Source organism: Hydra vulgaris, chromosome 08, assembly GCF_038396675.1.
Source record: "Hydra vulgaris chromosome 08, alternate assembly HydraT2T_AEP".
Lineage (NCBI taxonomy): Eukaryota > Metazoa > Cnidaria > Hydrozoa > Anthoathecata > Hydridae > Hydra > Hydra vulgaris.
The window spans coordinates 54,701,130-54,721,323 of record NC_088927.1 but is presented as its reverse complement, the minus strand read 5'-3'; the positions used below and the strand labels follow the sequence as shown (position 1 = coordinate 54,721,323).

The window sequence follows — 20,194 nt, the reverse complement described above, 5'->3', positions numbered from 1 at the left end:
TTAGAAATACGCATTAGATGCGTATAAAGACAGGTATACAATACGAAGCCTACTGAGTATCAAACTCGCATTTGAAACTCTTGTAAACACGTATAAAACACGATAACCAGAGAATATTCAATACGATATTTTCCTGGTATTACATGCGCATTTAAAACTTTCCAGAATACGCATTATTTACGAATATTTGTTAGCCATTTTATCGTGTCAAACGCGCATTAAAAATAGACATCAGATGCGTATAAAGACAGGTATACAATACGACGCCAACTGAGTATCAAACTCGTATTTAAACACGTATAAAACACGATAACCAGAGAATATTCAATACAATTTTATTAACTAATATGAATTCATAACATAATGATAATGACTAGCAGTAAGCAACCCGTAATACGGCCCAGTCGGCAAATTTAGTTGTAAATGCGCATTAGAAACTCGTTTAAATACGTATCGATGTGGTATGTATGTTAGCCATTTTATCGTGTCGAATACGCATTAGAAATACGCATTAGATGCGTATAAAGACAGGTATACAATACGACGCCTACTGAGTATCAAACTCGCATTTGAAACTCTTGTAAATACGTATAAAACACGATAATCAGAGAATATTCAATACGATATTTTCCTGGTATTACATGCGCATTTGAAACTTTCCAGAATACGCATTATTTACGAATATTTGTTAGCCATTTTATCGTGTCAAACGCGCATTAAAAATAGACATCAAATGCGTATAAAGACAGGTATACAATACGACGCCTACTGAGTATCAAACTCGCTTTTAAACACGTATAAAACACGATAACCAGAGAATATTCAATACAATTTTATTAACTGATATGAATTCTTAACATAATGATAATGACTAGCAGTAAGCAACCCGTAATACGGGTTATGAGTTATTAAATCATTAATAACAATAAAAACACATTAATAACTTGATATATTATCTAAAAAATTAAATACAAATTTATCTATAAATGTTTTAACTTTGACTATCCCTATCAGCAACGTCATTGCTTATAGTTAACGACGAAGACCGCATTAACATCAGTTGAAATCTTTTTAAAATCTGTCACAACACAGGTACCAGAAATGGAAAGTCAAGTAAAGCCTGCAAATACCTAAAAAATGAAATTAAAAAAAAAATTACAATTTTTAATTACAAAAGTACTATTTGCATTTTATTGTTAGTAGAATTAGGATAATAATAACAGAAAATATTTATTCCGTGACTACAGAATAATTAAAAAAGGTTATAAAAGGCTAGACAAAACAATGTAGTAACACCGGCAAATAACACCACAACTTAATAAGATATTTTATTAACTTAAATACTTGAAGTAAAAAGATTTTATTTATTACAATATTTGAACAATCAAGGGACAATTATAGTTAAACAATTTGAGCATCTATATCATAAAATAGCAAGCAACTCGTAAAATATTTCTTATAAATGGTCATTATCATTTGTGGTATTAAGAAATACGTAAGAGCTCAGTAATTACATAAGTTTTATTAAATCTCCCTCTCATCTAAGAGAGAGAGAGAGAGAGAGAGAGAGAGAGAGAGAGAGAGAAAGAGAGAGAGAGAAAGTGTTTCCATAGCAGCATGTTAACAAATGTAAAAAAGCACGGAATAAATACTAGTAACTGGTTTTATTATGTTACCAGTAAACAAAATTATTTTTACCTTGATTAAAAGTTAATTTCCAGCATTTCTTAATTAAGCACCAGCTTCTCTCTAACTGTTGACTAATGATTAATAGAGTAAATTTCACATCATACTAAATTTACAAAATTAAAACCATGTTTTAACAGTTAGCTAACTAATCAAAAGATGACAAAGGGAAGACAAATTAAAAAAAAAAAAGAAAAAAAGAACATTATGATAGAAATTATGATAGAAATTATAAAAAAAAATTATTTAGATTTAAAAGTGTTAATTGTTACTATAAATAGTTAAACTCATACTTTGCTTTGTTCTGAAGTGTCTAAAGTAAAATCAAATTAACAGACATTACCACTGCTTGACACTGACTTCTGTCAAGTAAGTTTTCTGCACGCCGAGTTGCATTTCTTACATTTCAACAACGATTAATTTCATCCTGCCTAGATCTATTTTTTTCATTTGACAACTATTTTCAAGTTGCCTATTAGCATTTTACATTAATAACTTCGTTGAGCCTAATACTATCTATTTCAATTTCACTGTTTTCATTAAACATATTACCAGTAATCTTACTATTGTTACAATTGAATAAATGAATGTAAAAAAATCTTACAAATTGTAATCTTTTCTAATCAAAGACTTTATTTAAACTTAAGATTTATTAAAATCCATATCTTTTTTATGTTTATATACATAAGTCGTTTATCAAAAATATTAGGCAATATTTATTTACATCAATTATGTTTAATTTAACAAAGAATCTACAATGCACAAAACTATTTTTACCTTAATGAACAAAAATAATAAATGCACAATCTTGTATAAAAAATTGAAGCAATTTCAGTCAGTATATTTTTCTCTAAAGTAATTGTTTATATATATATATATATATATATATATATATATATATATATATATATATATATATATATATATATAAATTAGTAAAAAACACTTATCTAACTTTTTTCTTCTACTTGAAGTTTCACCATTGCTGGATCATCAGGAGGAGTTCAATCAGATCGATCCAGCAATGGTCAAATTGATCCAGCAATGGTGAAACTTCAAGTAGAAGAAAAAAGTTAGATAAGTGTTTTTTACTAATTTGTTATTGCTCTATTCTTTAAGAACATTGAGCACTCTATTTGTAAAATACACTAATGTAATTTATATATATATATATATACATATATATATATATATATATATATATATATATATATATATATATATATATATATATATATATATATATATATATATATACATATATGTATATATACATATATATATATATGCATATATATATATAATATATATATATATATATATATATATTTACATATATATATATATTTACATATATATATATATATATATATATATATATATATATATATATATATATATATATATATATATATATATTTACATGTATATATATATTTACATATATATATATATATATATATATATATATATATATATATATATATATATATATATATATATATATATAAATATACTGAAATATAGGCAGATTTAAGTTTATAAACTTTCGTGTCAACAAATTACAGTCAGTTTTCCATGTTAAATACACAAAATATATATCTAATATAATATATATCAAATATAAAATAAATCCAATATAAAATAAAACAAAATAGTAAACTTACTCAAACCAGTATCAGTTACACCGTGTGAAGTAACTAAAAAACACTTCAGTTCTTTTCAATCACTCTAAAAAATAACTTTCAGCTCTTTCCAATAGCACTAAAAAATAAAACAAAACTTGCTTAGCTGAGTTGCCTAGTTTATAAGAATCTGAAAACAGATGAGTAAAACACCAAGAACAAAGATGTATTTGTTAGAACTACTATATTTAAACAAATTAAATTAAACAAAGAATAATGCCAATTCTCCTTAAAAGCTAAAAAAAAAATTTCAGCTCAAATTTGCTTGCAGACCTTGCTTGTAAAACCATGTTTATAAGAAACACATTTAGAAAAGCCTAAAAAAAATTCATAAAAATTTACATACCTTTGTTTATTTATATTGCATAAATCCATCATATGATAAATCTGAAATTAAAAAATTGGATAAGTAAATACAAAGAAAAACATCATATATGAATCGAAAATCAATATATCTGATAGAGATAAGATGTCATGATAAGAGAGTAGTAGTTGTTAAATATTGTTATTTCATGTTAGCTTTTAGAAAACAAATCATGTTGGTACTTCATGGTTCTAAAAATTCAAATTGAGATATAAACTAAATGTTTATATGGCAAAATGATTTTTCTTGAGTGGCTTTTAGTGAATGATTAAAAGCAGTGAGTTTCAATAATAAAACCACTTATAATTTTTAACAATAGACACCAACATAAAGGTAAGCCAAATGTAACAACATTAGTAACATAAATAACAACTTTACGCTAACTTTTGCTCAACACGTTTGCCAGGTCGCACACTTTGAAAACATGGAAACAACGTAATATAAACATATATAATAACTATAAAACACAATATGTCTATTTAACTTTATATAACATATATAAACACCTCATATAATATTTATATACACAATAGATACATTTTATACTATTTTAATGACACATTTATAAAACAATTACATAACACATATTACCACATACATATATTTATCAAAAACCTTTTAACTTTGAACATAATATAAACATATATGCAAACTATAAACATATATAACTTGAATTGTACGAACAAAAAATTTAAAAATAACATGAACAAATCTAAAAAGATTCATATATATATATTCATATATAAAAACAAAAATCTCGCAATAAAATATCAAATTATAATCATATTTAATTTAAATCAAATACTTATTGAATAAAGAGCAAAAAACAGATAGGAGAACTGCAATCCTTATAACAAAATTTAACGTTTAGCAATAATAAAATGTCAGTGTTGGCTCGAAATTTTAATTCATTCTTCTAAATTTTCTAAAACAGTACAAAAAAAAGGTAATAGCATAACAGAAATGTCAATAAAATAATAATCAACATAATAAAATAAGCAAGGTATGAAATGATAGGATTTATAATATATTTGAATTGTATTAATTTAGGACTTAATAAAACTAAATAAATTTACAAGTAGTAATAAATATTTTTATGATAAAGTTTTAGTAACTTTTTTAGTACAAAAAAGTACTGTAACTGTATGGGAGATATGCGATACTGCTTTAGCAGAACGATATCTCTTCATACAACTTTTCATGTATTCCTGACTATTCCTTTTCATTCAAGACAAACTTTTTTCTAAATTTCTCAAGAGAAAACTTTTTAATTTAAATTTTGCTTTCACAATTTCAGTTTAAGCATGCGCTTTAAAGCAATGATTTTCGTTTTTCCGTTATATGTTGATATTTGATCAAAATTGGGTACGATATCGTATCCGATTTTGATCAAATATTAAATAATACGTATTTTTGATAAATAAGTGGTATTGAACTCGAATTCGAAACTTAAAACTAAATGCGTATTTTTCTGGTATCAACAGCGGTATATTATACGTGATCAATACTCCGAGTATTTACAATACTAGATATGCCGACTGGGGGGTTATGAGTTATTAAATCATTAGTAACAATAAAAACACATTAATAACTTGATATATTATCTAAAAAATTAAATACAAATTTATCTATAAATGTTTTAACTTTGACTATCCCTATCAGCAACGCCATTGCTTATAGTTAACGACATAAAGACCGCATTAACATCAGTTGAGTTCTTTTTAAAATCTACACAACACAAGTACCAGAAAAGGACAGTCAAGTAAAGCCTGCAAATACCTAAAAAAAGACATGAAAAAAAAAATACAATTTTTAATTACAAAAGTACTATTTGCATTTTATTGTTAGTAGAATTAGGATAATAATAACAGAAAATATATGAACCTGTCATTTCAAAAAGGGCACAAGTCAGTGGTGTACACTGGAGTTTTAGATGTTTGAGTTTTGACACTTACAGGCATTGTGCAAACTTCAAACTTTTTTATGTTTATGCTTATATCAAAAAAGAATGTTTTGCAAAGAATTGGGGTGATTGGAGCTTGGGAACAAGAAAACCCTAGTTTTTGGGTTCTAAATTTATGTTATATTTTATCTAAATTCATATTCATCAACAAATTTCAAGTTTCATGCAATAGTGTCTTAGTGTTCAGTTTTTATGACCCTGCAATGTTTAGAGCCCCCTCAAATTGAGGGGGGTTAAAACTTTATATGGTCTTAGTTTTTAAAAAATAAGAGATTATTGCATGAAATTTGAAATTTGTTGATGAATATAAATTTAGACAAAAATAGTAAAGAAAATACTTTATAAACTTGTTGCTCCCACATTAAGGACTGGGTGGGCCCAAAAATTAGGGTTTTTTTGTTCCCAAGCTCCAATCACCCCAATTCTATGCAAAACATTATTTTTTGATATAAGCATAAACATACAAATGTTTGGAGTTAACACAATGCCTGTAAGTGTCAAAACTCAAACATCTAAAAATCCAGTGTACACCACTGCAAGTCCATTTACTAAAACTTTTCAAAATCAACAAAAATATGATTTTTATTAAAATAATGTCTAGGTTGCTAAAGAAATTAAACAAAGAAGTAGATAAATAAAGAACGCATATAACTTATGTATTTTTTATTTCTTATAAAAAAAACATAAATCATACAGAGATTTTTAATTCAAACTTATAAACTAACTGCTAAAAGTTTTGGACTTATGTCTTATTATCCTTTTCGACTTATATCTTATTATCCTTTTCGAATGACAGGTTTATATATTCTGTCTACAGAATAATTAAAAAAGATTATAAAAAGGCTAGACAACACAATGTATACATTGTTACTATAGTAACGCTGGCAAATAACACCACAACTTAATAAGATATTTTATTAACTTAAATACTTGGACTAAAAAGATTTTATTTATTTCAATATTTGAACAATCAAGGGACAATTATAGTTAAACAATTTGAGCAACTATATCATTAAATAGCAAGAAACTCGTTAAATATTTCTTATAAATGGTCATTATCATTTGTGGTTTTAAGAAATACGTAAGAGCTCAGTAATTACATAAGTTTTATTAAATCTCCCTCTCATCTAAGAGAGAGAGAGAGAGAGAGAGAGAGAGAGAGAGAGAGAGAGAGAGAGAGAGAGAAAGTAAGTGCTTCCAAAGCAGCATGTTAACAAATGTAAAAAAGCACAGAATAAATAGTAGTAACTGGTTTTATTATGTTACCAGAAAACAAAATTATTTTTACCTTGATTGAAAGCTAATTTCCAGCATTTCTTAATTAAGCTCCAGCTTCTCTTTAACTATTGACTAATGATTAATAGAGTAAATTTCATATCATACTAAATTTACAAAATTAAAACCATGTTTCAACAGTTAGCTAACTAATCAAAAGATGACAAAGGGAAGACAAACTAAAAAAAAAGAAAAAAGAACATATTTATGATAGAAATTATAAAGAAAAAATAAAATTATTTGGATTTAAAAGTGTTAATTGTTACTATAAATAGTTAAACTCATACTTTGCTTTGTTCTGAAGTGTCTAAAGTAAAATCAAATTAACAGACATAAACACTGCTTGACACTGAATTCTGTCAAGTAAGTTTTCTGCACGCCGAGTTGCATTTCTTACATTTCAACAACAATTAGTTTCATCCTGCCTAGATCTATATTTTTTTCATTTGACAACTATTTTCAAGTTGCATATTAGCATTTTACATTAATAACTTCGTTGAGCCTAATACTATCTATTTCAATTTCACTGTTATCATTAAACATATTACCAGTAATCTTACTATTGTTACAATTGAATAAATGAACGTAAAAGAATCTTACAAATTGTGATCTTTTCTAATCAAAGACTTTATTTAAACTTAAGATTTATTGAAATCCATATCTTTTTATATGTTTATATACATAAGTTGTTTATCAAAAATATTAAACAATATTTATTCACATCAATTATTTTTAATTTAACAATGCACAAAATTATTTTTACCTTAATGAACAAAAATAATAAATGCACAATCTTGTATAAAAAATTGATGCAATGTCAGTCAGTATATTTTACTCTTAAGTGTATATATATATATATATATATATATATATATATATATATATATATATATAGTATATATATATATATATATATATATATATATATATATATATATATATATATATATATATATATGTTTATATATATATATATGTTTATATATATATATATATATATATATATATATATATATATATATATATATATTTATATATATATATATATATATATATATACTGAAATATAGGCATTTAAGTTTATAAACATTCTTGTCAACAAATTACAGTCAGTTTTCCATGTTAAATACACAAAATATATATCTAATATAATATATATCAAATATAAAATAAAACAAAATAGTAAACTTACTCAAACCAGTATCACTTACACTGTGTGAAGAAACTAAAAAACACTTCAGTTCTTTTCAATCACTCTAAAAAATAACTTTCAGCTCTTTCCAATAAAACTAAAAAACAAAACAAAACTTGCTTAGCTGAGTTGCCTCATTTATAAGAATCTGAAAACAGATAAGTAAAAAACCAAGAACAAACAAACATTTATTTTTTAGAACTACTGTATTTAAACAAATTAAATAAAACAAAGAATAACGCCAATTCTCCTTAAAAGCTTAAAAAAATTTTCAGCTCAAATTTGCTTGCAGACCTTGCTTGTAAAATAAAATGTAAATAAGAAACACATTTAGAAAAGCCTAGAAAAAATTCATTAAAATTTACATACATTTGCTCTTTTATATCGCATAAATCCATGATATGATAATCTGAAATGAAAAAATGTAATTGATAAGTAAATACAAAGAAAAAAATCAAATATGAATCAAAAATCAATATATCTGATAGAGATAAGATGTCATGATAAGAGAGTAGTAGTTGTTAAATATTGTTATTTCATGTTAGCTTTTAGAAAACAAATCATGTTTGTACTTCATGGTTCTAAAAATTTAAATTGAGATATAAACAAAATGTATATACGGCAAAATGATTTTTCTTGAGTGGCTTTTAGTGAATGATTAAAAGCAGTGAGTTTCAATAATAAAACCACTTATAACTTTTAACAATAGACACCAACATTAAGGTAAGCCAAATGTAACAACATTAGTAACATAAATAACAACTTTACGCAAAATCTTGCTCAACACCTTTGCCAAGTCGCACACTTTGAAAACATGGAAACAACATAACATAAACATACATAATAACTATAAAACACAATATATTTATTCAACTTTATATAACATATACAAACACCTCATATAATATTTATATACACAATAGATACATTTTATACTATTTTAATGACACATTTATAAAACAATTACATAACACATATTACCACATACATATATTTATCAAAAAATTTTTAACTTTGAACATAATATAAACATATATGCAAACTATAAACATATATAACTTGAATTGGGCGAACAAAAAATTTAAAAATAACATGAAAAAATCTAAAAAGATTCGTATATATATGAATATATATGAATATATATATATATATATATATATATATATATATATATATATATATATATATATATATATATATATATATATATATTTATATATATATACATTTATATATATATAAGCATATATCTCGTAATAAAATATCAAATTATAATTATATTTAATTTAAATCAAATACTTATTGAATAAAGAGCAAAAAACAGATAGAAGAACTGCAATCCTTATAACAAAATTTAACGTTTAGCAACAATAAAATGTCAGTGTTGGCTCGAAATTTTAATTTATTTTTCTAAATTTTTTAAAACAGTACGAAAAAAAGGTAACAGCATAGCAGAAATGTTAATAAAATAATAATCAACATAATAAAAAAGGCAAGGTATGAAATGATAGGATTTATAATATATTTGAATTATATTGATTTAGGACTTAATAAATAAAATAAAGATAATAAGAAAATAAGAATATAATAAAAAATAAGAATAAAACAAAATAAATTTAAAAGTAGTAATAAATATTTTTATGATAAAGTTTTAATAACTTTTTTAGTACAAAAAAGTACTGTAACTGTATTGGAGATATGCGATACTGCTTTAGCAGAACAATATCTCTTCATACAACTTTTTATGTATTCCTGACTATTCCTTTTCATTCCAGACAAACTTTTTACTAAATTTCTCAAATGTAAACTTTTTTATTTAAATTTTGCTTTCACAATTTCAGTTTAAGCATGCGCTTTAAAGCAAAGATTTTCGTTTTTCCGCTATATGTTGATATTTGATCGAGATCGGGTAGGATATCGTATCCGATTTTGATCAAATATTAAATAATACGTATTTTTGATAAATAAGTGGTATTGAACTCGAATTCGAAACTTAAAACTAGAAGCGTATTTTTCTGGTATCAACGGCGGTATGTTATACGTGATCAATACTCCGAGTATTTACAATACTAGATATGCCGACTGGGTAGAATTAGGATAATTATAACAGAAAATATATATTCCGTGACTACAGAATAATTAAAAAAGGTTATAAAAGGCTAGACAAAACAATGTAGTAACACCGGCAAATAACACCACAACTTAATAAGATATTTTATTAACTTAAACACTTGGAGTAAAAAGATTTTATTTATTACAATATTTGAACAATCAAGGGACAATTATAGTTAAACAATTTGAGCAACTATATCATAAAATAGCAAGCAACTCGTAAAATATTTCTTATAAATGGTCATTATGATTTGTGGTATTAAGAAATACGTAAGAGCTCAGTAATTACATAAGTTTTATTAAATCTCCCTCTCATCTAAGAGAGAGAGAGAGAGAGAGAGAGAGAGAGAGAGAGAGAGAGAGAGAGAGAGAGAGAGAGAGAGAGAGAAAGTGTTTCCAAAGCAGCATGTTAACAAATGTAAAAAAGCACGGAATAAATACTAGTAACTGGTTTTATTATGTTACCAGTAAACAAAGTTATTTTTACCTTGATTAAAAGCTAATTTCCAGCATTTCTTAATTAAGCACCAGCTTCTCTCTAACTGTTGACTAATGATTAATAGAGTAAATTTCACATCATACTAAATTTACAAAATTAAAACCATGTTTTAACAGTTAGCTAACTAATCAAAAGATGACAAAGGGAAGACAAACTAAAAAAAAAAATGAAAAAAAGAACATTATGATAGAAATTATAAAAAAAAAAAAATTATTTAGATTTAAAAGTGTAAATTGTTACTATAAATAGTTAAACTCATACTTTGCTTTTTTCTGAAGTGTCTACTTGATACTGAATTCTGTCAAGTAAGTTTTCTGCACGCCGAGTTGCATTTCTTACAACGATTAATTTCATCCTGCTTAGATCTATTATTTTCATTTGACAACTATTTTCAAGTTGCCTATTAGAATTTTACATTAATAACTTCGTTGAGCCTAATACTATCTATTTCAATTTCACAGTTTTCATTAAACATATTACCAGTAATCTTACTATTGTTACAATTGAATAAATGAACGTAAAAAAATCTTACAAATTGTAATCTTTTCTAATCAAAGACTTTATTTAAACTTAAGATTTATTAAAATCCATATCTTTTTATATGTTTATATACATAAGTCGTTTATCAAAAATATTAAACAATATTTATTTACATCAATTATTTTCAATTTAACAAAGAATCTACAATGCACAAAATTATTTTTACCTTAATGAACAAAAATAATAAATGCACAATCTTGTATAAAAAATTGAAGCAATCTCAGTCAGTATACTTTTTTTTAAAGTTATTATATATATATATATATATATATATATATATATATATATATATATATATATAATATATATATATATATATATATATAAATTAATAAAAAACACTTATCTAACTTTTTTCTTCTACTTAAAGTTTCACCATGGCTGGATCATCAGGAGGAGTTCAATCAGATCGATCCAGCAATGGTCAAATTGATCCAGCAATGGTGAAACTTCAAGTAGAAGAAAAAAGTTAGATAAGTGTTTTTTACTAATTTATTATTGCTCTATTCTTTAAGAACATTGAGCACTCTATTTGTAAAATACACTAATGTAATTTACATATATATATATATATATATATATATATATATATATATATATATATATATATATATATATATATCATTACATATATATATATCATTACATATATATATATATATATATATATTTACATATATATATATATATATATATAATTACATATATATATACATATATTTACATATATATATATATATATATATATATATATATATATATATATATATATATATATATATATATATATATATATATATATATATATATATATATATATATATATATATATATATATATATAAATATACTGAAATATAGGCAGATTTCAGTTTATAAACTTTCGTGTCAACAAATTACAGTCAGTTTTCCATGTTAAATACACAAAATATATATCTAATATAATATATATCTAATATAAAATAAATCCAATATAAAATAAAACAAAATAGTAAACTTACTCAAACCAGTATCAGTTACACCGTGTGAAGTAACTAAAAAACACTTCAGTTCTTTTCAATCACTCTAAAAAATAACTTTCAGCTCTTTCCAATAGCACTAAAAAATAAAACAAAACTTGCTTAGCTGAGTTGCCTAGTTTATATGAATCTGAAAACAGATGAGTAAAAAAACAAGAACAAAAATTTTTTGTTACAACTACTATATTTAAACAAAAATAAATTAAACAAAGAATAATGCCAATTCTCCTTAAAAGCTAAAAAAAATTTTCAGCTCAAATTTGCTTGCAGACTTTGCTTGTAAAATAAAATGTGAATAAGAAATTCATTTAGAAAAGCCTAGAAAAAATTCATAAAAATTTACATACCTTTGTTTATTTATATTGCATAAATCCATCATATGATAAATCTGAAATGAAAAAATTGGATAAGTAAATACAAAGAAAAACATCATATATGAATAGAAAATCAATATATCTGATAGAGATAAGATGTCATGATAAGAGAGTAGTAGTTGTTAAATATTGTTATTTCATGTTAGCTTTTAGAAAACAAATCATGTTGGTACTTCATGGTTCTAAAAATTCAAATTGAGATATAAACTAAATGTTTATACGGCAAAATGATTTTTCTTGAGTGGCTTTTAGTGAATGATTAAAAGCAGTGAGTTTCAATAATAAAACCACTTATAATTTTTAACAATAGACACCAACATAAAGGTAAGCCAAATGTAACAACATTAGTAACATAAATAACAACTTTACGCAAACTCTTGCTCAACACGTTTGCCAAGTCACACACTTTGAAAACACGGAAACAACATAATATAAACATATATAATAACTATAAAATACAATACGTCTATTTAACTTTATATAACATATATAAACACCTCATATAATATTTATATACACAATAGATACATTTTATACTATTTTAATGACACATTTATAAAACAATTACATAACACATATTACCACATACATATATTTATCAAAAACTTTTTAACTTTGAACATAATATAAACATATATGCAAACTATAAACATATATAACTTGAATTGCGCGAACAAAAAATTTAAAAATAACATGAAAAAATCTAAAAAGATTCATATATATATATTCATATATAAAAACAAAAATCTCGCAATATTATATCAAATTATAATCATATTTAATTTAAATCAAATACTTATTGAATAAAGAGCAAAAAACAGATAGGAGAACTGCAATCCTTATAACAAAATTTAACGTTTAGCAATAATAAAATGTCAGTGTTGGCTCGAAATTTTAATTTATTTTTCTAAATTTTTAAAAACAGTACAAAAAAAAGGTAAAAGCATAACAGAAATGTTAATAAAATAATAATCAACATAATAAAATAAGCAAGGTATGAAATGATAGGATTTATAATATATTTGAATTGTATTAATTTAGGACTTAATAAAACTAAATAAATTTAAAAGTAGTAATAAATATTTTTATGATAAAGTTTTAGTAACTTTTTTAGTACAAAAAAGTACTGTAACTGTATGGGAGATATGCGATACTGCTTTAGCAGAACGATATCTCTTCATACAACTTTTCATGTATTCCTGACTATTCCTTTTCGTTCCAGACAAACTTTTTTCTAAATTTCTCAAGAGAAAACTTTTTAATTTAAATTTTGTTTTCACAATTTCAGTTTAAGCATGCGCTTTAAAGCAACGATTTTCGTTTTTCCGTTATATATTTTGATATTTGATCAAAATCGGGTACGATATCGTATCCGATTTTGATCAAATATTAAATAATACGTATTTTTGATAAATAAGTGGTATTGAACTCGAATTCGAAACTTAAAACTAAATGCGTATTTTTCTGGTATCAACGGCGGTATATTATACGTGATCAATACTCCGAGTATTTACAATACTAGATATGCCGACTGGGTTGAGACGCGTGAAATTTGAGAATTAGGTATTGTGGTTTATCCTCCTCCGGCTAATTGCCATATAGAGGCCACATTACCAAGGACCGCAAAGACAAGTTTGGATCCAAAAGGAGCGCCATAATGTAAATTAACAACAATGGTCTCGACAAATGTTTTCAATGTATTTACAATATTGTTAGTTAAACAAATTTGTTAAATACTGTAACTCATTTATGAGTTATGGTATTCAACGATGCATTTGTCGAGACGTTAGTAACTAAAAAAAGTGTAAGAAAAATATTTTTTTGTAAAAAATTCAAATCGCCAAGTTGCAATTAGTTAATTGCAACATCGCGAATTGAAACTTTTTTTTCATAACAAATTTGTTATGAAAAAAAAATTACAACTAACTTTTTGTACATTGTTAAAAGTTAAAAAAAATACCAGTATGGTTTTTTTTTTAACTTATAATTATAAGTTAAAAAAAAACCATAACAATTATAATTATAACAGTGCGTTTTTAATAAGTGTAATCTAAGACGCAACATAACGTCAAAAAAATCAGTACGGATTTTAATTGTGTCTCATATTTAGATTATATAAAGTTGCATTGCGTTTTATTTGGTCAAAAGCTGTTAAATTTGTAAGTTTAAAAAATAATCTTTTTTAAATGAGCTTTAAATCGTATTGTAGTTTATTCTCCTCGGGCATTTGCCCTGCAGAGTTATTAATAAATGTTACAGTAGTTAAGAAATAAAAATACAAGGTGGTCTACTGTTCCACTATTAAAATACATAAAGACAGACTCCCAGGGGACTCACGTTTAAGAAAATAAAAAAACCCACTATTTAAAAAAAAAAAAAAAATCGAAAACGAAAACGAAAAAACGAAAAAATTAAATTTCGATGAAAATAAAACGAAAAAGCGAAAAAGAAAATTTCAAAAAAGAGATTTTCACTAAAAAATATATCTGGGCATTTTAATTTACAAGAACTTTGTTAATTTCTAGATTAAAATTATTTTCTCCGCTCCAGATATTTTTGCATTCTTGTAGAAAAGAAATCATTTCATTATTAATAATAGAAATATGGAACTCGTCTGACAAAATTCTTTTAATTTTGCCTTGGAATTCCAGCTTGAGCGTCCTTCTGGGGTAAATTTTTTTGTCTTGGAACGACCTCATTCTATTGCAATATATTATGTATAATAGTTCGTTAGTTATTAGTTTTCCTATATAAAATTTATTTACAAAAGTTGATGAAAAGAAGAGTAGTGATTTGAAAGTGTTTTTAAGAGGTATTAGGTATGGGTATATTTTGTGAATGAGGGCTAAAGTGTATTTTACTAAGGGTTGAACTTTTTCACACTTAAACATCATGTGTTGTATGTTTTCTGATTCTTTCATACATTGTGGGCAGAGATCGTCTGTTATATGGCCTCTTTTTTTAAACATTGTATTGGTGGGTAGTGCAAAATGTATTAGTTTATACTTTATTTCATTGGCTTTGTTGTTGCTTTCATTTTTGTGTATGGATATAAACAAATGGGCCCACTCTTTTGTTGAGGTATTATTCATACTGTTGAAAATGTCCTTCCATCTGTAAAATATATTGGGTGTACTTTTATCGTTGTTATTTAGGGAAGTGTTGTATATTTCTTTAGGAGTTAAGTCAAGGAATCGTATTCGACGGTTGTTTTTGGTGCTTATGCACAACGATGTTTTGTTGTAGTCGAAGCTTTGACTTTGGGTGTTTATCATGTTTTCCATTGGGGTAGTAATGACTTTATTATGGTTGTTAAGAGGCGTTGTTTTATACCAATAACTTGGCTTTCCAGAAAGCCCTGGACAAATACTTTTGATATGTTCCCTAGCAGGATTATGTTATTATTTATGGATTCTTGAGTTGGTTTCATAGTTTGGTTTTTGTTTGCGTATGTATGGGTTAAAAAATATTGGTTGCATTAGCACTTCTTCGATAGTGAGATTCTTATGGTTATTGTGTTTTAAGTAGAATTTATTCCAACTTTTCATTGTCTGTTGGTAATACGGAGGTAGAGTTTTTAAAGAATCATATGAGTGTAATGTGAGAAGGACAAGGTTTCCTTGATTAGCGTTTCGGTATTGATTAAGTATGTAGGAAGCTGAGTCTTTCCAGGCGCCGTTTTTGTTTTTATTATATAACTTTGAGATCCAGCTCAGCTGTAAAGATTCGAGTTTTATCTTGACGTCGACTATATTTAAACCTCCCTGGTCTATCGGAAGTTTTGATGTTTGCTTGAGGTTTTTACGGTGCTGTTATTACATAGAAAACTTTCTATTTTACGTTCAATTATTTTGATTTTTTTGTCAGAAGGAATGGGTATTGTGAAGGCTAAATCTCATAAGCTGCTTAAAAGGGTTTGATTTGTTATGATAGCTTTACCTTTTATGGATAACTTGAAACTCTTCCAGCTATCAATTATTTTGCTAATGATGTTAATACTCTCATCCCATTGACGGTTTACGTAGTTACTTGTGTTTGAGAAGGTTATACCTAGACTCTGAAGAGTGTTGCTGTGCCAGGAAAAATTAAGGAAATTTTCTTTTATCGGAGATCTGTTCATTCCAAGCCACAGGCCTAGGCATTTGGTAGTATTTAGTTTTGCTCCTGTGGCTAGTTTGTATACATTTAGGGCGTTGTCTAGAGCTTTTACAGAGTTGTCTGAAGAGAGGTAAAAGTTTGCGTCGTCGGCGTATTGTTGGAGCTTTGTCTTTTTGTTGTTTAGAGTTATTCCCTTTATTTCGGTATTTTTATTAGTGTATGCAAGGTTTTCGTAAATGGATCTGTGGGGGATGCAAGCGGTTTGATCTTCTTTGATTTTTGACGGTAGTATATTTGCTAGACGGTTTGAGAATATTTTGGTAAGTATTTTGTAGTCGGTGTTGAGAAGTGATATGGGTCGCCAGTTTGAGATATCGGCTTTATACCCTTTTTTATAGAGGCGAGTTATTATGGCTTATTTTTGCGTTTCTGACATTTCGTTTTTCTGAATGATATCGTTTAAGACTTTAACTAAACTTTCTCCTAAAATATTAAATTTAGATTAAGAAAGTTCCGCGGTTAGCCCATCTTTGCCGGGTGATTTGTTATTTTTCATTGTTTTTATTGCATTTTTGACTTCGGCTAAATCAATCAATTTATCTAGTAAATGCTTTTGTTGTTCAGAAATTTGTTTTATATCTGTATTTTCGAGTAAATGTTTTCGCAGCAAGATATTGTTTTTGCTGTTTTTATAAAGGTTTTTGTAAAATATCTCAAATGTTTTAGTGATATCAGCTGTGTTATTTTTTTCGTTTCCGTTCTTATCTTTGATGTTAATGATTACTTGTTTAGATATTTTAGCTTTTTCAAGTTGAAAAAAGAAATTGCTGCATTTTTCGCCATGCGTCCTCCATTTTATTTTAGCCCTTATTTTTGCGCCGTTTAGTTTGTTTATTTCGAAGGTTTGTGGCTTTATTTTAAGGTTTTCGCTAAGACGTTTCATCTCTGGATTAAAAGGCGCTTTTTTGAGAGAGTTTTTAGCTGTTTTTCAAGTTTTTTCTTCTTGACGGCTCTTTTTTGCCTCCGTTTTGCTAAATTTTTTTGAAAGAATTTTAATTTCTTTTTTAAGAGAATCCCAGTCAGATGTTTTATTTTCAGACTGATTAATTTTTTGGTTGGCTAAATTTATAATTTTGGTTAGTTATACTTTTGGTTATTTAAAATTTCGTTGTTTAAGATCCATAGTTCTTTTCCGATATCTAAGTTTTTAAGAGTGATGGTGGCGCATATTGAATTGTGGTAATCTGAAAAAGTCATCGGCTTGTGTTCTATGTTTATTAATTGTCGCATGTGTTTGCTAATATATAAGCGACCTAAGCGGGAGAATGTGGTGTTATTGGTAGATTTATAAGTATATTCTTTTGTGCAAGGATTAAACTTCCTCCACGTGTCTTCTACGTTAAGCTCTTTTAATAATGTTTTAAAGGCCTCGATTGAGAGACATTTTATTTCGATTTATTTGTGGGTGCCGATCTATTTCTTTCTGTACGTCACACACAGTACTATCTGTGTGTGACGTACCACTCAAGAAAAAGCCTGGATTATTCCATTGTCGAATAAAGTTTTCTGCGTCTTGCGCATTTAAATGGGTATCTTGCAGAAGATAAAAATCGTAATAGACCTTTTCGCGGTTGGGAAATGCATCTTGGGTAATCAGAGCAAACAAACAACAAAGTTCGCTTTATTTAAATCAAAGCTGAAGACCTACTTCCTATTATTTTTATTATCTAGTGCTTAGATTTATGGTTTGATGTTTTATATTGTGAATTTTTTATTATTATAGATAAAGAAAATATAACTATAAAATGCAAAACTACCGTTGCTGTGTTGCTGGTTGTAATAACGATTCTAGGTATCCGGATAGGTTACTCAAAAGAAGTCAAGTAACAGAGCTAAAATTTCATTATTTTCCTAAAGACTCTGAAAAAAGACATCAGTGGGTAAATCAAGTTGGAAAAGGTTTACTAAATTTTACAGTTTCTGATAATAAAGTGGTTTGCTCTAATCATTTTGAGTTTGGAAAACCTACTTTTGCTTCACCTATTCCAACTTTGTATTTGAATATTTGTAATGCATATAAGGAATCTCCTACAAAAAGAAGAAAACTTAAAAAATTGGATCTTATTGTGGCATCAGATTCAAACAGTTTCTCTACAAGTTTAGCTATAGAAAGTGAAACTTGTGATAAATCTATTCAGTGTAATGAACCAATACGAGGATCAATGATTTTTGCTAATTTAACTAGAGATTCTGATGTTCAATTTTTTACTGGCCTAGCAAATTCAAATATCTTTGAAATGTTATTTTCTTATTTGCAGAGGAAAGGAAATATAATGCACTACTGGAAGGGTAAAAAAATTACAACTAAAGACTTATCATCGCCAAGAGATTTGAAAACAATATCATTAAAATCTCTAACATTGCAGCAAGAATTGCTTCTTGTAATGATGCGTTTACGCTTAGCTCTTTTAACTGAAGATCTTGCTCATTGTTTTATGATTTCTTCTTCTGTCGTCAGTTCAGTATTTATAACATGGATAAAACTATTTTCTCTTGAGTTAAAATGGATTATACATTTTCCAAACAGAAATATTATAAAAAGAAATTTACCAACCATGTTCAGAAAGTACTATCCGAAATGCTATGTAATAATTGATTGCTCTGAACTCTTTATTGAAACACCGTCTAGTTTGGAGATAGCTGCAGCTGGTTGGTCAAATTATAAACACCATTATACTGTAAAATATTTAGTTGGAATAACACCCAATGGTGCAGTTTCTTTTTTGTCTAACTGTTATGGTGGCAGAGCTAGTGATGTTTTCATAGTTAAAGATTGCGGATTTTTGAAATATTTACAACCTGGTAATCAACTTATTGCAGATAGAGGTTTCAAAATTAAAGATCTTCTAGCATTTTACCAGTGTAACATAGCTATTCCCCCATCAAAAAATACAAATTTTCAGATGACATATAATGATGTACAGAAAACCTCAAAAATTGCAAATGTTAGAATTTATGTTGAGCAGGCCATAGGGCGTATGAAAAACTTTCGCATATTAAAAAATAAAATGCCAGTCACATTGTTGCCCTTATGTGATAATATTATTACAGTATGTGCCATATTACCAAACTTTATGCCCCCACTTTGCATTGATGAAAACAAAGCATAAGTTGTTAATTAAAAACAAAAACATTAAATATTTCTTCTAAATGAAAACTTTTACAGAAGTATATGTATATGCGAACATACATATATATATATATATATATATATATATATATATATATATATATATATATATATATATATATATATATATATATATATATATACATATATATATATATGTATATATATAGTATATATATATATGTATATATATATATT

General features: G+C 26.0%; 1 protein-coding gene and 2 long non-coding RNA genes across 4 annotated transcripts; 1 reads left to right on the top strand and 2 right to left on the bottom strand.

Annotated features, from left to right (window-relative positions):
- Positions 1-932: 932 nt before the first annotated feature.
- Positions 933-4,335, bottom strand: LOC136083991 (uncharacterized). The gene is made up of 4 exons (XR_010640269.1): positions 3,718-4,335; positions 3,354-3,450; positions 1,699-1,792; positions 933-1,130 (listed from the first exon to the last, which is right to left on the bottom strand). It is a non-coding gene; the product is annotated as an uncharacterized LOC136083991 (long non-coding RNA).
- Positions 4,336-5,319: 984 nt separating this feature from the next.
- On the bottom strand, positions 5,320-13,432 carry LOC136083987 (uncharacterized). 2 transcript variants are annotated; one of them, XR_010640262.1, is made up of 3 exons: positions 12,682-13,432; positions 12,317-12,413; positions 5,320-5,514 (listed from the first exon to the last, which is right to left on the bottom strand). It is a non-coding gene; the product is annotated as an uncharacterized LOC136083987 (long non-coding RNA). The 2 variants fall into 2 exon arrangements; XR_010640261.1 differs by lacking the exon at positions 5,320-5,514 and adding an exon at positions 10,330-10,858.
- Positions 13,433-18,611: 5,179 nt separating this feature from the next.
- Positions 18,612-19,976, top strand: LOC136083450 (uncharacterized). Its single transcript, XM_065802850.1, has one exon. The coding sequence runs from the start codon at positions 18,612-18,614 to the stop codon at positions 19,974-19,976; it is 1,365 nt and encodes a 454-aa protein (XP_065658922.1).
- The last annotated feature ends 218 nt before the right edge of the window (positions 19,977-20,194 follow it).